The sequence below is a fragment of the Pecten maximus genome, chromosome 3, assembly GCF_902652985.1.
Source record: "Pecten maximus chromosome 3, xPecMax1.1, whole genome shotgun sequence".
Lineage (NCBI taxonomy): Eukaryota > Metazoa > Mollusca > Bivalvia > Pectinida > Pectinidae > Pecten > Pecten maximus.
The window spans coordinates 15,896,307-15,915,988 of NC_047017.1; the positions used below are offsets into that span (position 1 = coordinate 15,896,307).

General features: G+C 32.2%; 1 protein-coding gene and 1 long non-coding RNA gene across 16 annotated transcripts in view; one reads left to right on the forward strand and one right to left on the reverse strand.

Moving 5' to 3' along the window:
• LOC117323345 (ankycorbin-like) overlaps nt 1–19,682 on the reverse strand; it is a 108,478-nt gene that overhangs the window by 20,522 nt on the left and 68,274 nt on the right. For 14 of the 15 annotated variants that reach the window (XM_033878517.1, XM_033878518.1, XM_033878512.1 and 11 more), the window contains 6 exons: nt 18,727–18,750; nt 15,595–15,831; nt 15,250–15,324; nt 14,587–14,782; nt 13,432–13,565; nt 12,157–12,323 (listed from right to left, as the gene is read on the reverse strand). In XM_033878517.1, coding sequence (XP_033734408.1) covers nt 12,157–12,323; nt 13,432–13,565; nt 14,587–14,782; nt 15,250–15,324; nt 15,595–15,831; nt 18,727–18,750 — 833 coding nt within the window. The remainder of the gene's footprint in view (nt 1–12,156; nt 12,324–13,431; nt 13,566–14,586; nt 14,783–15,249; nt 15,325–15,594; nt 15,832–18,726; nt 18,751–19,682) is intronic. The other variant, XM_033878508.1, reaches the window with a different exon arrangement.
• LOC117323349 lies at nt 7,193–9,370 on the forward strand. The gene is made up of 4 exons (XR_004531712.1): nt 7,193–7,926; nt 8,041–8,111; nt 8,678–8,844; nt 9,200–9,370. It is a non-coding gene; the product is annotated as an uncharacterized LOC117323349 (long non-coding RNA).

Below are 19,682 nucleotides of genomic sequence, written 5' to 3' on the forward strand. Positions count from 1 at the left end.
ATCTTATAATTGAGGAATATTATGACACTATTTGCCTTGTGAAAAGGAACTTGATACAGCAATAATCAGTTAAAAGGACAGTCTACCAAAACAAATCGACTATATAATCACATCAAACCTCGGCCCAGAACAAGTTGTCATCTCGACACCTGAGTTCATTGATTTCTCCCCGCACAGATTTTACCAGATAAGAAATAGAGGTAATATATCACGTATGTTTATTGATCAAATCTGTGGGGGGGTTTATTTTGCAGGTGAGTTAAATACCTACAGTCAAAACTAATACTCTTTTCACAACAAATCAATCATGATAATTGTTTTTGGTTGTTTCACTATACACTAAATATACCACAGAATATTTTCCAGAAATATTGAAAAGAAAAAGAAAAATTTTAAGAAACATTAGACTCATTAATTTTATGTCTAGCAAACATTTGGCCATGTCAAGTCATCATTTATTTCTTAATCAATAACTTTGGTCTAGACAAACATTATAAACAAGGCCAGAAATAGGAACAGACTTTAATACATCTCTTTACACTGTATCTAAAATCTCAAAACTTTGGCATGTTAACAGTGTCATTATTGACTGCCATCTAATTAAGCATGAACATATAGCATGACTATACTTTATGAATAACTACTCTGACACATGTTTTTCTCCTTGGGGTACTATAAGCTCATGTATATACACCAAAACATATATGTCATTAATTTGAATTTCTCCCACATACATGGTCATAGCAAGTAGCCCTGTACAGTACATGTATAGCTATATGTTTGTAGATACTAAGTAATACATCTACCACAGGCAACTAGAACCCATATTCCACATAGGTATCATATCATACATTTCTATGGAGTATGGGTTGAAAATCAGATGTACCAAGTCCCTGTGACACAGCATGTATACATATTTCATAACGAGGAGTGAGGAAAACTTCAACAGATGTCAAATTCCTTAAAATCCATGAATTAATATGAGAATGTTAACTTGAGGATGTTTCTAAGTATAAACTCAATATTCATCACATGTGGAGGATTGTGAAACAAAAGTAAGCCATATTTACATTAACTGTGTCCAAGGTCCAAGTTCAAGGTGTAATAAGTTATATTTCATAACACAAATACTACCTGCTGCCAATGTTTGTATATCTCTATGAATCCTGTTGGCCTAGACACTCTAAAGCCACAAATTGCCCTATCCTGGGGAACTCTGTACTAAGACCCTAACCTTGGTGCAATGACATTCAGCTTGTACAAAGAGGCTTTTCTTCCTCGCTCAACATTAACGGTGGGTATTTGACCCACAACTTTGTCTACAGTTATACTAGTATAGGGATTTAGCATTTTAAATTGAAGATGAATTGAACTCTGTTTTGAGTAATACATATACTGACTATGCCTTTCAGTTATGTTGTACACTTGTGTTTGTAATCACCAATTCATAGTCAAATATGATTAGCATTTACTCAAAATTTAATCTCAAACTTTTAATACCAAATTTAATACGTTTACTAAACCCAATATATAGGATACCACAGCTTAATGACTTGGGCAGACTGCATTATTAATTTACTAAAGCAGTATTTATTTGACTTTTTAATCAAAACATACTGTAAAGGAAGCTTTAATTTACTCTGCATGGATCAAAGAAATAACCATGTTATGGCCATTTGGAATCAAATGGGAAAAGTAATTTGACTGGAAAAGCAATATAAATTTACTTGCATATTGTCAATACCACATTCTTTCCTTCAACTTAAATCCTAACTGGGTAATTTTACCACTGGTAATCTTTGTGCTCTCTCTCTCTCTCTCTCTCTCTCTCTCTCTCATTTTCATATTGTGAATTATGAATTGATTGCTATAACATTATGGCAGACACAAATTCCTGTAACTCTGGGCGTAATACTAAGTTAAAAAAAGATAGAGCTTATCATATACACAGTGGTTCTTTGGCAATATCACATACATACATATACAATGTGTGTAAGTAAGTACATGCTTACAAACATGAATCTGTAATGAAAATTGTCCAGCCCTCACTGGGACTCGAACTAGTGACCTCTCCCTCTAGATCTCTTAGCGTACATCAATGCTATTCATAGGCTAGAGAGAAAATGTGCATCAACAAGAATTTGTAAGGTTGCCTCTGTTGCCTTATACTCTGGACTACTTTACAATCATCAGGAGGGAGGTACTAAGTTATACAGCTACATGTACTTAAGCACATGAAATACGCAAATGGTGTTAATATGGATACAGGACAAGAAATGTCAATAGGAAAAGCATAAAGCATGTACTGTCCATTGTACAAACCAATGGAGTTCCCTTTCTGTACTGTAGTAGCTGGTGTCCACCAAGATCACAACAATTTGATGACTATACATATAAAACCTGACTAACCCCTACTTAACTTTTCACAACAGGACATCACACCAACTCCTATCAATAACCATGACATTTATAAGCTGTTTTGATAGTTGAGAAAATGAACATATAATACATATCTTTAATATAGGGTCAACCTAAACACTGTACTGAATGAACTGAACAATTAAATTGCTAGGTACTCACACACAGCTGTGTATTACAGATTAAATATACATATTCAAATAATGTATAGATTAAAAACACATATCCAGTTCATGTTACATCTATGACTCGTGAGAATATCTGAGATACATAAACAGCTTTTTTTTTTTTTTAAATTGTCCTATAATTAATCAGCAGTGTTGAATATCATCAAGAACTGATTTCATTACCCTACCAGATTGGGACAAAATAGTATTAACTACACTTTAGTAGACTGCCGAGACATGTATGCTAGCTGTAACAGAGTGGATGCAGAGATATCACATACATTACTATGTACTAGATATACATACCTGTGTTAAGATCTAATGTTATATATCATACCTACACCACCATCAGCAGGACACACTACCAGCTCCTACACTGACACCACAAATCTGTTAGATACTCTTCAAATCTTGAAGGTAAATATACCGCCACATTTAAATCCGCTATCCAAATATGTTATTCACTTGTGGACAGCCAAAGCACTCAATCCATGAAATATCCACAATAGCTTGTGTATTGGGAGAATTTCATACGAGTGCCATCCAAAGCCCTTTATTGTCTGGCCCACTTCCTTTTGAACACTATAATACACAATATCTGCCTCATATAAATCCTCGTATTTGACATAGAATTGGTCGACTGCCTGTAAGGAAGAACTTTTAAGCTATATATACAAAAGTCTTTTCTAATCCAGGTCTTCAGAAATGAATTTTGTAAATATAAACTAGATTTTCTTTTTTGAAACTTCAGGTGAACTGTTTTGTAAGCAATCCTTTTGTAGATATTAGGGAAACACTACGAGAATTAAGATCTTCCTACGCCAGTGTCCCTAGACCATGTCTGTCATATTCTCATGAATTCCGTCTCAACAGCAGATCTTTTTGAGCTGTTGACAGATTTTAATTTTTGAATATGATGACACAAAGATACATGGTGTCGTTGGTGGCCTATCAGAGCAGAGGATTCCGTTACGGATCAAGACATAACGGACCATTACACAGACACTGTGAGCTCTATATACTTATATACATATAATTATCTGTATCCAATATATTACATCTAAAATAACATGGAAAGAATTGAACACAAAATATTTTTAAATGTACAAACGACAAGTTAAACAACTTGAATACCAAACCACCCATTAACATGCATACAAACGAGATAATTAGCCAATCAATTTGAGCCAAGGCTGTCGTTTGCATTGTAATCTGGTTGGTTCACTTCAAAAAGGATTTATTCTTATTTATTTCAATTTGATATCTTAATGATACCAGAATGTTTGACATAGTTTGTTTCTGGTCAATATTTCAACTTTAGACTGTTTAATCCATTTCAAACATAAGTTAGAAAACTGCCTAAAATACTGTGTCAGGCTGACAGAACCAAATTGGACAAAGACACCTTGACAATACATTGAACGGCAATACACCAGACAAGTTTCCTAAACAAAGACCACTATTTTAAACAATGGGCCATGAGGAAAACAATAGATAGAGATACAAATAGAATAGACATTTGATAACAACCACACAAAACCCACACAATATGAATCCATAGTATATCTCCATGGCCTGATCTTCCTTTTTGAAGGACAATATTTTAAAATGTAAGTTTTGAAAATCCCTGATGACCCATGAAACATTTTAATAGTCTATACATTGGTACGTTTTAAGGGAACTCTTTGTAGGCATTGTTGACAGCTATTAGTAAGTTGTAGTACGAAATCTGTCAGGAAGCTTGTATGTATAGACCTATATATTAATTACAGTGTACATTTATACTGTAGCACTTGTCTCGATCACCTGAACTCATTCATCCACTTCAAAATCTATAATCGCTTCAATCACCTCGATAACTTTACAAAATCTGGACGAATTTGGCAAGACCATTACTCAAATCCTCCCTATCATATATTACCTCATAACCTGTGAAAAATGATTAGATTCAACACCTGGGTGTTGTCCAAATGATAATCAATTTACCTGTAGTAGCTTATAATATATATTTGGTATTTAGTATTAAATCATGTATATACAGACGACACACTAAGCCACTACAGCTGGTGACTACTGTAACCAACGGAAGTTTTAACTATAATAGGTAGACACCAACCAATCAAGCTCCTTCTGAGTTACGGACATAAGTCGCCCACAAGGGTACACATACAATTCATCTTTGTTTAAATTACCATTAAATGTGAAATTTGAACAAACATCCATTCATTGATTTAAAGATCAAATGAAAACATTAAAGTAAACACGGATTAAAATGTGTACACTATAAAAAACACAAAAAGATATTATTACGTATATATTATCACTTAAAACTGACGTTATACAAAGAACGACCATTTCATGTTCTATAGTTAGTATTTCACCAATTATCTTTCAATTTACAGTCACGACAACAGAGGTCTACTGTGGGGTTTTTTTTATACATAAAGGATAAAATGTACCCTTTATAACTTAACACAAAGGGTCAAACGTACCAGGTTCACACTCTAAGGGGCTTCTAATTATAGCCAAATTAATTTTGTACATGCCTACAAGTTGTAATTTCCGTTGGAGATGTTGTTTACACTCACACTTTCAAGTCTTAAAAAAGTAGATTGCTTGACCTCTTTTCAACAAAAAAGTAACTAAAAACTTTAAACAGGCCTAACTAGAATTCAAAAATTAGAGGTAATTGTTTTTTCCAGTAAGAATTTATCTTTAAATCAAGATCAAAAGAAGTGAGTCTCTCTCTAAAACAGGGTGGGTTGGACTTTAGGTATATATAAAGTAATATTGTATTTATATACATGTATATATATACATTAAAAACCATCAGTCTGTAAACATATTAATATGTTCAATATATAGTTTAAGAATCCTTAGAGTTAAGGTGAAAAATGGTTGAAATTATATGTAAGTATTAATATCTATATCTGAGTTAAAATTATTTCCTGATATAAAGCTCCATGAATACTATACATCATTGTAGATGTCCTGTGGATGCCCTTATCAATTTGCAGCATGGACTGCAATGCAGCATATGCTGCAATCATGCTGCTTTTATGCTGGCATCATGCTGCTAGTTTCACAGCATGATTGCAGCATGTGCTGCATAGCAGCATGGTACCATGCTTCTGTACAGCATGTACTGCAACCATGCTTTAAAAATTGAGGTAATTGAATATCTGAACTCTATCATGCTGCAATCATGCTTTGTCGACTTAGTTAATTTATCATATGCACTGTATCATGCTGCAACCATGCTGCAATAACTTTGCCAGTTTGGATATCAAATCATATCATGCTGCAATCATGCTGTGTGGACTTAGTAAATTTATCATATGAATTGTATCATGCTGCAACCATGCTGCAATAACTTTGTCATTTTAGACAGGATATGTACCATGCTGCAACCATGCTGCAATAACTTTGCCAGTTTGGATATCGAATTATATCATGCTGCAATCATGCTGTGTGGACTTAGTAAATTTATCATATGAAATGCATCATGCTGCAACCATGCTGCAATAACTTTGGCATTTTAGATAGGATCTGTACCATGCTGCAACCATGCTGTATTAACTTTGCCATTTTAGATACAAACTGTACCATGCTGCAATTATGCTGTATTAACTTAGTTAATTTAATGAACTGCACCATTCTTTCATGTATTAACATGAATTGTTTAAGTTGAAATGTGTATATGCTTGGCCATTCTGCATTAGCTTAAAAGGGCATTCCTTTGTTCGGACATCACAAAATTTCTGTGGGTGAAATGTAGGTCCAAGCGAGGATCCAAAATCTAGGACCAAATTTCCCAGGTACCAAGATTAACCTAAACAATTATTAATTAATAAAATAAGATACAGAAAATTAACAAAAGTTGGTATTAGATATTTTAGTATCTTTTTTTTTAATTTTAAATAAAATATTGAAAATTTCCAGGTATCAATGGTGATAACAAAATAATTTTTAATAACATGTTTGTGTTGCAGCATTTCCTTTTTATACTTGATCAGTACCACACATATTTATTTAAAATTCAATAACAATTATTTAAATTAAGTATTTCGTTTATAAGTATGTTCTTTGTTAGTATAACGGTTCACAGCTTTTAAATGTGATATTTTGTCAGCTTTCACTTGTAGTTCTATCTCAGAAGGAATTAACTTAAACATTGATGAATGTTGCAAGTTAGTACATTCGTGTGACGACTTAAAACTCATCCCTATAAAAATTTCATTCAAATTTTCAGAGTTTAGATCGTTTTTTGAAGAACCAGTATATTGACTTTTGCTTCGATTATACACTTTTTATCGGAGATAGAATCAGTCACTTTATCCAAACACTGACATAAACCAAGACGTTGCCATTTACCATGCACCAGCTTACTACCAGGTAGCCACACATGTAACATGTTCGCCAAAACAAAATCGGGGTCACTCTACCAACAGTTACACATGTGCTTGGAATATCGCTTTTAATTCAATCAAATAAGATTAAAATCACCTGCTCTTTGTCTTTGTATCGCATACTTTCTGGATATATGCGGTGTTAAGATTACATCTGATAATAGCATACGAAATCACGTCGTGTTTGACACAACATTCATCGCTATAAACTCCAATAAACATGTGTCGAACTTATGTTGTCACTCGGACGCTTCCTTGTAAAACGTATATTGAAGTTAAGCGCTGTGATGATCTCGACCTCGACATGAGTTTACTAACAACAGACGATATTCCCGTACTTTAATCTGAATTATTTGAAATCGTGAACATAAAAAGAAAACGTGCATTGGTCGGTTCCTCGTCTGAAAATACATCCATATTAAACAATAGGCGTATGACAGACGAGGCCAAAACCTCTGGTCAGATTACATGTTTATCGTTCGGTTCACCTATGACCTCGTTTGTTTACCTTGCTCCCGAGATGTGACGAGAGTGCTCCTCGAGCTCGTGCGATCTAAATGTGCACGATGCAAGTATTAAATACTGTAATATTTATCTTAAAAGTATGACACAATAGAAGTTTATGATTTAGAATAAAAAACACGCACAAGTAAAAATGAATCGTGTTAATCTCTGGCAGTAAAATATTTATCCCATGATGCAACACACACGAGTTTAGCGGGAAGTCTGATAGCCATGTTTGAATTCACCGGATGTTTATTTCCAGAAGAAAAGTATAAACAAACACGACGATAGCCTAAAAACGAAGTTTGTTTCCAGTCTTACTGAAGAAGATCGACTTACTTCAAGTTACCGACGAATGAATATCAGCTTTCTCGTTGTTTTTGACGACCGATGCATATTTTTACCGACAAACATCGTTACGAGACAGGGTAAGTTTTAATTATATAATCTTCTTCACGTTCTGACATCGTTTCACATTATACGACGATGAATTTGATATAGATCTATTCATATCAATAATACCTAATAATTTATTATTTCAGGGTTTTGATGATTAATTTATCACAGATTACACGGCCGAAGGAAACGCAGTACCGATCCATGTGTTACAATCGTAAGTTTTCAATTTTATTTATTTATTATTAACGATCTTCGGCCCGACTTAAATTGCATTTTTCCCCCACTCACACAACCCTTGTTATGATTATGACGTACATACGTATTCACAAACAATGGTGAGGAAAATTTGTGTTTTGGATAATGAAACCTTTCGTGAAAGATCTTTACCTCCACATTCTTTTGAGGATCGATGTTTGCAGATTATTGCATCAAATTGAAACGATTAAATGAAATAGGTGAATTAAGATGAATTATAAGTAAGTAACATTGTTTTATGTATAGTATATTGCAGTTTCACATTGATATGAACTGATGGAGAATTCGGGAGTAGCTTGATTTAATTAATAATTAAGTCATCCTGGCAAGTTTTATTTTGTAGCTTTGTGTGGCTGGCTTAAATTTTCTTGATAAAAAGGCTTCCAAAGCAAACATAATGAAAATGATAGCAAAGTGATCATGAAAAGTACATAAGTTAAATACATACATTATCTTCAAAAACTTGACAATTATTCTAATTTTGAAATAAGAGAATATTCTAAAAGTCTTTCTTTCTTCCAACAGAGACTGAGTCTTCATGCAGTACATTCTGGAATGAGGAACACCGCATGCATTAATTGTGGTCCAAATTGATGGCATTGACTTAACACAAAGCAGAAAGGAATGAAGAGAAATGAAGAAGTTTATGTTTCACATTAATTAAGATTATTCGAGATATGTTATCTGTCGAGGTATACAACATTTCCTTTCATAATAAAAGTGTAAACATTAATATATATACCCCAAAAAATTATGTATATAATCTAAAAATCCTTGTTAGTTATTTGTTGTACTAGCAAAAAATATAATATAGTCGTCTCAAGCTTGGTTGTATTGAAATCCCCGGGGACAGTGACAGAGATATATCACTACAGTACGTGCTACATCAAACAACACACCATTGTTCAAATTGTCAATCAACATTTCATTTAGTCAGTATTTAGAATTGATTCCAAAATTATGATTATCTTTTCACAGTTTATTAGAAATAGGGTTAAATTCGATAGAAGAAGTCATTGACTGTTGCTTGTTTTTGTTTATTTTAAGTTTACGGACACACATGAAAACAGTTTCCAGTACATCTGGGCTACTTCGAGGAAACTACGTATACTGTCTGAAATCAGTCTTGTGCGTCGGTGACAAAATGTATACATATCCTACTATAACTCTGCTGGAAAATATTATTTTGTACTATTTTCCTACTATTTTAGAAAAAAACACAGAATTATAAATACATACTGTAGTATGTACTGACATTGAACTTGTATATCTTGTTGACTATTTTTGTTGAAACAAACCACTTCTAGCTAGGATGAATTGATATTAGTTGTATTTGAAAATTGTACTAGAAAAAGATAGCTGTGTTGTGTATGTGATGGAAGTTTTGAGAAAAAGAATATAAGAGGCAAATAAAATAAGTACCATGGGTAAATTAGAATTAAAATTTGTTTTGTCACATTCTCATTTCATTGATAAGTTTTAAATGTTTGAACTAGAAAAAACAGCCTGTATGAAAAGTTTTATACCATGTTAATTACCAAATAAAATGTAATACAAAAGTATTCTTCAAGTTTTTATTGCATGATTTTCATTGATTTTGTAAACCATCAGGGCATCCAGTAGGATTAAAATCTCAAGAGTCAGTGACCCTCAGCTTTGAAATCCTGAGAGTCAAATCAAAATCCTGAGAGTCAAAATATGAAATTCTCAAACTTGACGGTTAATCTTTTCCGAATGTAAGCTGATAAAAGCGTCTTTTTTTTAACATTATATTTAATTAAAAATTCAAAAGAACTTAGTTCATCTTAATTTATTATCCAATTGTTGTTTATATTAAATAAATAAAAGTGTTTTAAAAAATTGAACTTTTCTTTTAATTATCTATTTTTGTTTGAATAAAGCAGAATTAAAACACAATTTTTTTTTTTATTTAATTTAATCACTGAAATAAATTTCTTGTAAAGCTTTTAACAAATAAACTTGTATCACAGTTTTCTTGCTGAAATTATGTTTAAATGTGTTACAATGGTTAAGCATAATTTATAAAACCTTCTTTTTTCTTTTTTTTTTTTTAATCTGCTCAGCCTCTAGAGGTTATTTTTGTATGCAAATCATGTTTTCATATTTGCCGCCAAAATATAACAGGAATGATTTACGCTTCCCACCCTGTCAAATGCACTGCAGAGGTCATGTATATGTAAGGTTATTCAGGTTAACAATAAAATGGCTGCCGCCTGTGTTGGCATGATGCAAACTAGGCCTGCTTACGATCTCATTCTTGTTATGTACATGATTGAAAGTTATCACAAACATATGTTACATTAATTTGCTGGGATGGAAATCTACTATAGCTTACTTATTTCAATTATTAAAATGTGATTGCTTAGAATAAAGTACAGATCGGCCTCTACAGGTAGGTACAGTGGATACTTCACCTGTGCCCCAATTTGGCAATCGGCAGCGACTGTTGGATTAGTCACAGTTGAGTGGCTCTTTTAATTGACTCCTAGGGGTATTCTACTAATTAGTGTCACTGACCATAGCAAATATATCCTTTGTTGAGCCTGGGTATTGGACAACACATAGACTAATGACAGTGGTGGTCAAAATGTGAAGCGTCAGATTGACGCACGGCATGCAAAAGTCGTGCGTCAAATTAAATTTTGCTGCGTCATTGACCCGAGGTCTCTGGTTAATGGATGCCCTGAACCATGCTGCCATGAAGCATGATTGAAGCATGGTTATGCTGGGATCATGCTGCAGACCATGCTGGCATCATGCTGCAAACCATGCTGGCATCATGCTGCAGACCATGCTGGCATCATGCTGCAGACCATGCTGGGATCATGCTGCAGACCATGCTGGGATCATGCTTCACAGACCATGCTGGGATCATGCTGCGGCCATGCTTCCTTAAAGCATAAATGCAGCATGATCCCAGCATAATTTGCATAATTGAAACATGCTGCAATCATGCTTTAACTAGTAAGAATATATAGTGAGGTAAATTAGGCACCATGCTGCAGTCATGCTTCATTCATGCTGCAATTCCATGCTGCATTCATACTGCATCTATGCTGTGATCATGCTGCAAATTCATAAGGGTGTATAGTCTAATGAACAGGATCTATTTCCACTGTTGCAATATGCTTCAATAATTACAACATCTATGGATGACTGTATATTGCACTGCTATACCTTTTCAAGGCATAACCTTGGGAGCTAAGTAAAGGAATATATACCAGTAATGTTGTTGAATTATGAACATCAAAACTAATTAATACAGTAGTTTCAAACCAGATACTAATTGTATTACACAAGGAAAGTATGAAATACTGTAGCAGACAACCAAAAGGAAAATATTTATCCAATTCTGTAAGCCTCATGTAAATAAATAATTTCAAAGCATAAGTCTAATATACAACTTTCCGGTACATGTGAATGATTGGCAACACAAATCTACAACTCATTGTCTAATTAGTCCTATAGCACACATTCAAAATATAGTCACCACACACTTGTAAATGGCTGTTGGGCAAATGACCTCAGAGTGTAAACCTGTGAATTAGTCCTATAGCACACATTCAAAATACACCACACACTTGTAAATGGCTGTAGGGCAAATGACCTCAGAGTGTAAACCTGCATGTGGGTCAAGGTAATTAATTTGAACATCCACAGATTACAACACATTTGAAACCTGTGACCTTATATAGGTTCAGGTAAATCATTTTAACAAACTCTCTGTTTCTGAGAAGGCATTTGAAAGAAAAGTTTATGACAGACAGAGGACCAACCAATGCTACATCATTGCATATATAATCCCTTGCACTGGCAGGTGAAAAATTAAGGATAAATTTATTCAGAGAGTTGTATTAGTTCTGTTACTAACTCATTATAAAGGAAGGTTGTAATCACCCAACTCCCAATTCCCACCCTTTAATTACAAGCAAATGATGGTCTGATAACAGATGAGTATAGGCATCAATAAGAATGAGAATTACCTTGTGGATCATCGTTGCGTTTTTGTCGGCACCATTATCGATGAGAAGTTTACAGAGAGGCAGGTTGTTGACTATGGCTGCTATGTGTAGACAGGTGCGACCTCCCTTATTTGGTAGATTTACAGCATTAGGATCATTCTTCGATTTCAACAGGTACTTGACAACATCTGCATGGGGAAAAATGAGAGATTCAGTATGATTTTCCATAGACTGCATAAATCTGTTACAATAAATACTATCTTCATTTAACATAGTCAGCCTATGAACCCAGCTCTACTTCTGTAACATACGATATCTGGTAAATATTCCACCCTGGGACCCTCGGAGTTATACAGAGATCTCCCTATTATGTGTTGGACCATTTTGACAACTTATAAGCTAACTCATGCCTCATATTCATAAATGTTTCTTAAGTTAATAATTTATTAAAAGAGAATTCTTCAAATTCTTTCAGTAATGTTCCCCCTTTAACTTTCACAATGTTTTCCTTCATCAAATCAAAATAAGCTGTGATAATTCATTTAAGTTCAGACACTAATGAATTTTCTGTGTCTCTTTCTGTCAGACTTTAATTCAGATATAAATTAATGATGATTCTGTATTTAATTCAGATATAAATCAATGATGGTTCTATATATGTATATTCTAATTTTCACTAACCATATGTAGGTAAAACAACTAATTTGAAATAATATCTGGCATAAATTAATAGAATCAAATAAGGAAGACAAAATTTGCAATGTAACATATAACAGCATCGTATTACACAGTATAACCAAACTTCCTCTATAACATTAAAAAAAAAAATTCAATCGAAATTTTTAGAGAAATAGTTATATAATTCCTTTAAACATTTAAGCATTGATGTCATTTTTTTTTAGTTTCATCGGGGTATGAAACAAATTTTGTTCGCAAACTGTATGAATCCGCATAGCGGATTCTTATAGAAGTTTGCAAACAAAATTTGTTTCATGCCCCGATGAAACTAAAAAATAATTGACATCAACGCTTATAATAAATTTTTGAAAATGATATTCTAATTTAAAACATGTTTTATGTACAATTTTACTGGTTTTAAATGGGATTCTTTTTCTCAAATCAATACGCAACGTCAATTGTCGTATTGTGACGTCACATTTTTCGCGCCATTCTTGGAATTTCTTTCATAGAAGAATGAAAAGAATTTTTCGACCAATCACATTTGAGTATTTACCATGAAAACAAAGAAAAATTAATTATTTACATTTACTGACATAAAATTCTGTCTCTACTCACCACAGAATCCACCCTGAGCAGCCTCGTGGATGGGACAATCCTCGCGGACACTAGGTGCCCATAGCTGGGCGTTATGTTTATCCAGCATCTTGACAGTATCCACACAGCCCTTTATGGCAGCACAGTGGGTCGGTCTGAGCAAAAAGATGTGGTTTATATATATTTTAAATAAATAATTTATATGTTTTGGATTGTTTGGGATTAATTTTGAATCTTGTTTATTGATACAAGCTTTGCTTCAAAAGTAACAAGAAAATTACAAACTAATAGCAGAAAAATATCTTTATAAAATAAATAAATTACATTATTGTTCTAATCTTTATATTTTACATGTACACTATGTCACAATGATGTTGAAGCATAACTGGAAAATAAATAAATTTCAAGCATACATGAGTTATCTCCCTTCAACTCGAAAACTTCCTTTTTTCAATTTATAGTCTATTATTGATATTTTAAAATCAATAATTACAGACTTCATTTCATTTCATCAACATTCAATTTTTCATGAAAGTGGTTGAATATCGAAGTTTGTACAATTTAGATAATCAGTAATTTTGTGTTTCAAAGCAAAGTCTTATAACTCTGTAACATATATACATTGTACCTTCATAATGACAAATTTTCAAATTTGACATCTATAGTTAAATATTTATACTGGAAAGTTTTATTTTGATTATACATAAATGTCCAAACAGTAGATGTAACATGTATACAACAATGATTTTGCAGAACGACCATTACAGAACTAAGGTGTTGACATATAAAATATTTGCATTTATATAGCTTACGATCAATTTTAATCATGAGAACATTGAGTGTCAGTACACTATCAGATGCATTTTTGGAGGTCTAAATATATTCATCGATTCATTGACATCACAAAATCACAAATAATTTGAAATCTTGCATCAAGATATCTCATACTTCAGTGAAGTATGATTACATGTATCTTAACTGCACCTCCATCAGATCTTATTTTATTGTATTGTTATCTTGCATAAGTGTATTTCTAATATCATATAAATATCCCATATCTCAAACAATATTAGTAGTACCAAAAACAATATGTATCAATATCAAAGCCTTAAAAGTAGTATGACCACACCCTGTAAGGAACGTGTGTATGGTACTGTACATGGAAAAGACACTTACGTTCGTCCACGATTGTCCTGGTGGTTTGGGTTGGAACCAAACTTGAGAAGGGCCTTGGTGCACTCCTTGTTGCCCAGGGTGATGGCGTAGAACAGTGCTGTACAGTTGTTTTTGTCGGCCAGATCTACATTGGCACCAAGATTTTTCAATGTCTCTATACACTTGGTATGACCACGTGATGCTGCACAATGGAGAGCTGAGAACACAAAGAAAAGGTTAAATTAAAATTAGCTTCATATTCCTAAACATTATATTATGTCACTACTCTATACTAATAATGTATCTTATTTTTCTTCCTTATTTTGACATTTGTCTGTCAACTCATTCTGTATTTCTAAATTTTCTTTCTGGATTATGGACATTTCGGTAGCATCACTGATGAGTCCTAAAGCTACATGATACAGTGTTATATACAAAATTCAATAGTGTTTGGCAAATACTGTATGCAACTAAATTGATATTTTTTGTTATATTAATCACAAATACATAAGATTTCCCGATTCATCCTGCATCATATATTATTGATAATTTTATCTCCAAAATTTCCTTCCTGCATCAGCATTTTCTAATTATTTAAGAGTGTAGTTTTTAATATTCAGCTATATTTTAAAAGTTTACTTGATAATGATCAACAATCCATTTTCAATACTTAGATATAATTACCTGAGAGACCATCTTTATCTATAGCATTCACATCTGCTCCGGCCTTCACTAGCAACTTACAGGACTCAGAGTTACCTTAAAACATAAATATTACAAAATTCAACTACTTATTTAGTAAAGACATAGAGATTAAATTAAATGTTGGCAACAGAATAATATCAAAAATTTTCCTGAGATGTTTACTTCATACAGACTTTATTTCAAAAGTATTCATGAAAATAAATTATGATAAAATTTAATAAAGTGATGTAACAGATTGAATAAAAGACATTCTTTCAAAAGATAAAACATCTACACAAATCCAAATAATTGCCAAATTTAGAAACAGCGTAAAGCAATACATACCAGCACTAGCTGCCCACAGTAAAGGTTGGCGTCCATCTTTGTCTAGAACATCCATCGGCACACCATTTTCGACGAGTTTCCTGAGGACTTTCTCTCCTATCTTCGGATCAGTGTGACCATTCTCCTTGCCATTCATCTGAGCAGCATAATGTATAGGAAAAGCCTCATGACTGTCTGCCCGTGACACATCCGCTCCGTTCTCCAGTAAAATCTCCAGAACCTCCAAGTGGCCACAAACTGTAAAACACAAGTTATAACTCCCCTTAGGCAAAGCCTTAGCTTCTCCTCTGTAGACTATCCTAACTGAAAGTCCTGACACATTTTAATAGAAATATTAACTTGTCTATATGACCTAAAGAATACAGCTACAGTTAAATAGCTTCATATGTACATGCATAAATATATTTTTGGTTTTTACCATTTTTTGCTTTATAATATGAAACACCAAACATAAATTACTGACCTTAAGTTTGAGACACCGTAAATCTCTTAAAGGTAAACAGAGAGTAGGTTTCTGGACATTTGAATTAAGACAAGATTTAAATGATAGGTTCTAGGGTCACCAGAAAATTAAATCAATAATGACAAGTTTCTATCTGCTTGAGTTTCAAATTTCACTTTAATTGATGTTTTTGTTTTAAAATAGGAAGCAACTTAAATTGATACTTTTAGTGTTATGTACATTTAGGAAATGCTATGAAAGAAACATATAACATACTGTAGCTAAATATAATTACAGGAAATTAAATACAGAGAGATCTTATCAAAAGTTCAACACAATGTTTGTATACCAGAAAGATGTAAAATCAAACTAATCATACATAATACTCCTTTTTCTTAAAATTAAAAAATTAAAATAAAATAAAGCTTAAAGAGACATAGATACAAATTCAAGTTTCAAAACACTTTCTAGTCCTGTTCATGTTAATTTCTATAAAAAAATTTACTGATTCAAAACAGTAGTTATCTTGTAATAATAAATATTTGTATTTTTTTTCTGGTATACAAACTGTCTTCCAGACTCTATATGTAGAGGTCTACAATATCACAGATCTGAAATAGAACTTGTTAATTATAGTTGGTTATAGCTCTGGTTCTACAATGACTACTATAGTTAGACTGCCAGGCTGAAATTTTGATTTGGTTCTTTTCCTTAATCTTTGTCAGCATCACTAGATTTTAATGGGACATCTCCTATAGCAGCACCTAGTTTTGCCAATCAATAGTTGTACAGTACAGTATAGATAAAAAGTTCTTCAGGTAAAGTGGAGGGCATGAGTACCTACAATAAGTTTTTGCATGAAACTTTTCTTCAATTTCAATTTGTTTTTTGTCATTATCACAAGACACTTAATGTAACAACTGGTATTAATCATAAAATCTGAGACATTTTTAGATTGTTTGGGACGTCAACAAACAAAAGTCTCTATCGATTCAGCAATACAATTTTATTTTGACAGTCAAAACACTCATAGCATAGATTTATAAAGCATGCAGTGCTACTTACAGCTAAAGTCTATTATTACATGTATAAATTTTGGTACAGTCTGTTTTTGTCATACTGGTTTTGTTTTTTGTTTTTTGTTGTTGTTTTTTTTATCATTCTATATATATGTATCAATACACTTCCACTTGTTTCAGCAACCATATATCTTATAAAATTTCAACCCATATCCGCTGTAAAATTGAAACAGTCAATATACTACTATTTGATTTTAGTCAATGAAGCACTGGAAAATCCTTTTAAAGCAACATGTCATGTTCTATGCAGAAATCATATTAACCTATCAAACAGAGGCTACAACACTATGCCATATCATATCTTCTGGGTGAGGAGAATTCAAATCTAGGAAAATATTTATCAATATTGGCTAATTAGTACATTGCAATTATTTCATTATGTTATCTGAGGACGTAAAGGATTGACATGCCAAATTAAAACTGTTGCATACACTAACTGTAATTTAATCAGAATAAATTTAATAAAGTGTTGAAAAAAGTATAAATAAATAAATAAATATAAACACAATGATATTCAAACAAGCATACAAAAAATGGTAAAACATGTAAAAATTCAATAAATAAAATAAATAAATAAATAAAATGAAGTGAATATCTATATAGTTACAATACATCATTCCAAAGATTGTTTAATACTTTCACAAGATGAATACATTCACAAAACATTGATGATTTAAAAAAAAATGATTTAAAAAATTTATCAGTTTAACATATAGATTTTAGTCATAAAATTTTGAGGGCATTTTATTTACAGTTTACAGTCCTTATAATCTACATACGGTATATTTACCGTCTCTTAGGAAATACCATTCTGACTTATCAGGGTTATTTCCCTTTGTTTGATTTGTACCTGTATGGCAAAATGCTTGACCTGCATTCCGATGAATGCTGAGAATGAATAAATAGGTGTAAGTGTTTGTTTGATTATGACTGCATGTACAAATTTTGTCTTTTATCTCAAACGGTATTTTATAAATATCTAATTAAATCTTGATCTAATCTATTGAATAAAAAGTATAAGAAAAATTCTGGTTGCAGCAATTTTTTTTTTAAGTGGTTCAAGATCAGAGGAATGGCTAATATATATTTATAAAACTATTTTGGTTAGAAATTATTTCAAATATATTCATCAAAGTGTTAAGTATATATATGAAAATTAATTGTATGGAATTATGTCATATATCTATATATTGTTAATTAGTCTTGTTAATATTGAATTTAATTATATACGGTAGCTTAAAATATTTGCTTTTTACAGGAGAACTTGTGATTCGACACACACAGGGTTTATAAATCTTTATCAAGCAGAGAATCTAAACAATGAGTTCTAACTGAATTAAATGGATTTACCACCAAAAAAATCAAGATGGTATCAAGCATCATGATAAGGAAATCAGTTACTGTGTAATGATAATTATCATCAATAAATATTTTGTTCAAATTTCGATATTTGAATATATAAGAGGTGCATCTAAGCAACATCACTACAGAATGGTACATATAATATAATAACAAAAGTCAACTCTTGGAGAACACACCACAGGCTAAAAATGCTACCATAAATATATAGAGATGAAATACTGTGGTTGCAGGAGAGTGGTCTGCCCTTACCTTTACGTCCTGTCATATGATGCCCTTGGAGTGACGATTGAGGATATAAATAGATCAGTACAACACCAACAGGATGGGAGAATAAAATCACACAAATTTTTCTCATATGATGTCATAAAATACTCATTAAAACGTTAATTAAAAACCATTCTTCACACAGATGTTTAAAAACTTATTTAATATATGTAGCAATTAAATGAAGAAACAATATCTCACACCTGGGCAAGTTTATTAATGACTTGCATGATTAATGTATTTCGACTAACAGTTCTAAATATGACTTTTGTGAAAAATCTGAAATTTCACAAATGAATATGATTTGCCTTTTTTATTCAGTCAGATGATGATAATTTTAAATTCCAATATAATTTCATTTTATTTTGATTTCAATACTTTGACCATGCACGATTACATCAAATGCAAGCGGAGCATTCTGTTACTCATCCCACTCAGCAAAATCTCAGATATTAACCATAAATTTTGAATTCATAATCTATACTTATCTTAGTCTGGAAAACCAAGGTTTAATGATACTTTGGTTATAATATTTTTTTTTTTTTTTTAATTCTCCAGATGTTGAAATACTGGAATGTGGAGGTATGGATGCCAATTTAACCATTATATTTTATATTTTTATCTTTAAATCAGAATGAGTATTTAATTGAAATGTAATTTTAACTTTTAGAACATGTGAATTCATGTACTGTCCAGCTTAATTTGTTCGTGAATACCTATAAATCCAAATAATATTGATATGATATTGACAAGCACTGTATGACGTCATACAATGGAATTAAAATATAATCTGGTATACCAACGTAACAAACTATTCATATAGAAATAAGATACAGGGTTGTTTCTGGGAATTTAAAACTTAAAAAGTATGAAATAAAGTTATGCATATATAAAGAGAGGCTGAGCTTACATAATTATACAGCAAATAATGAATATCAATT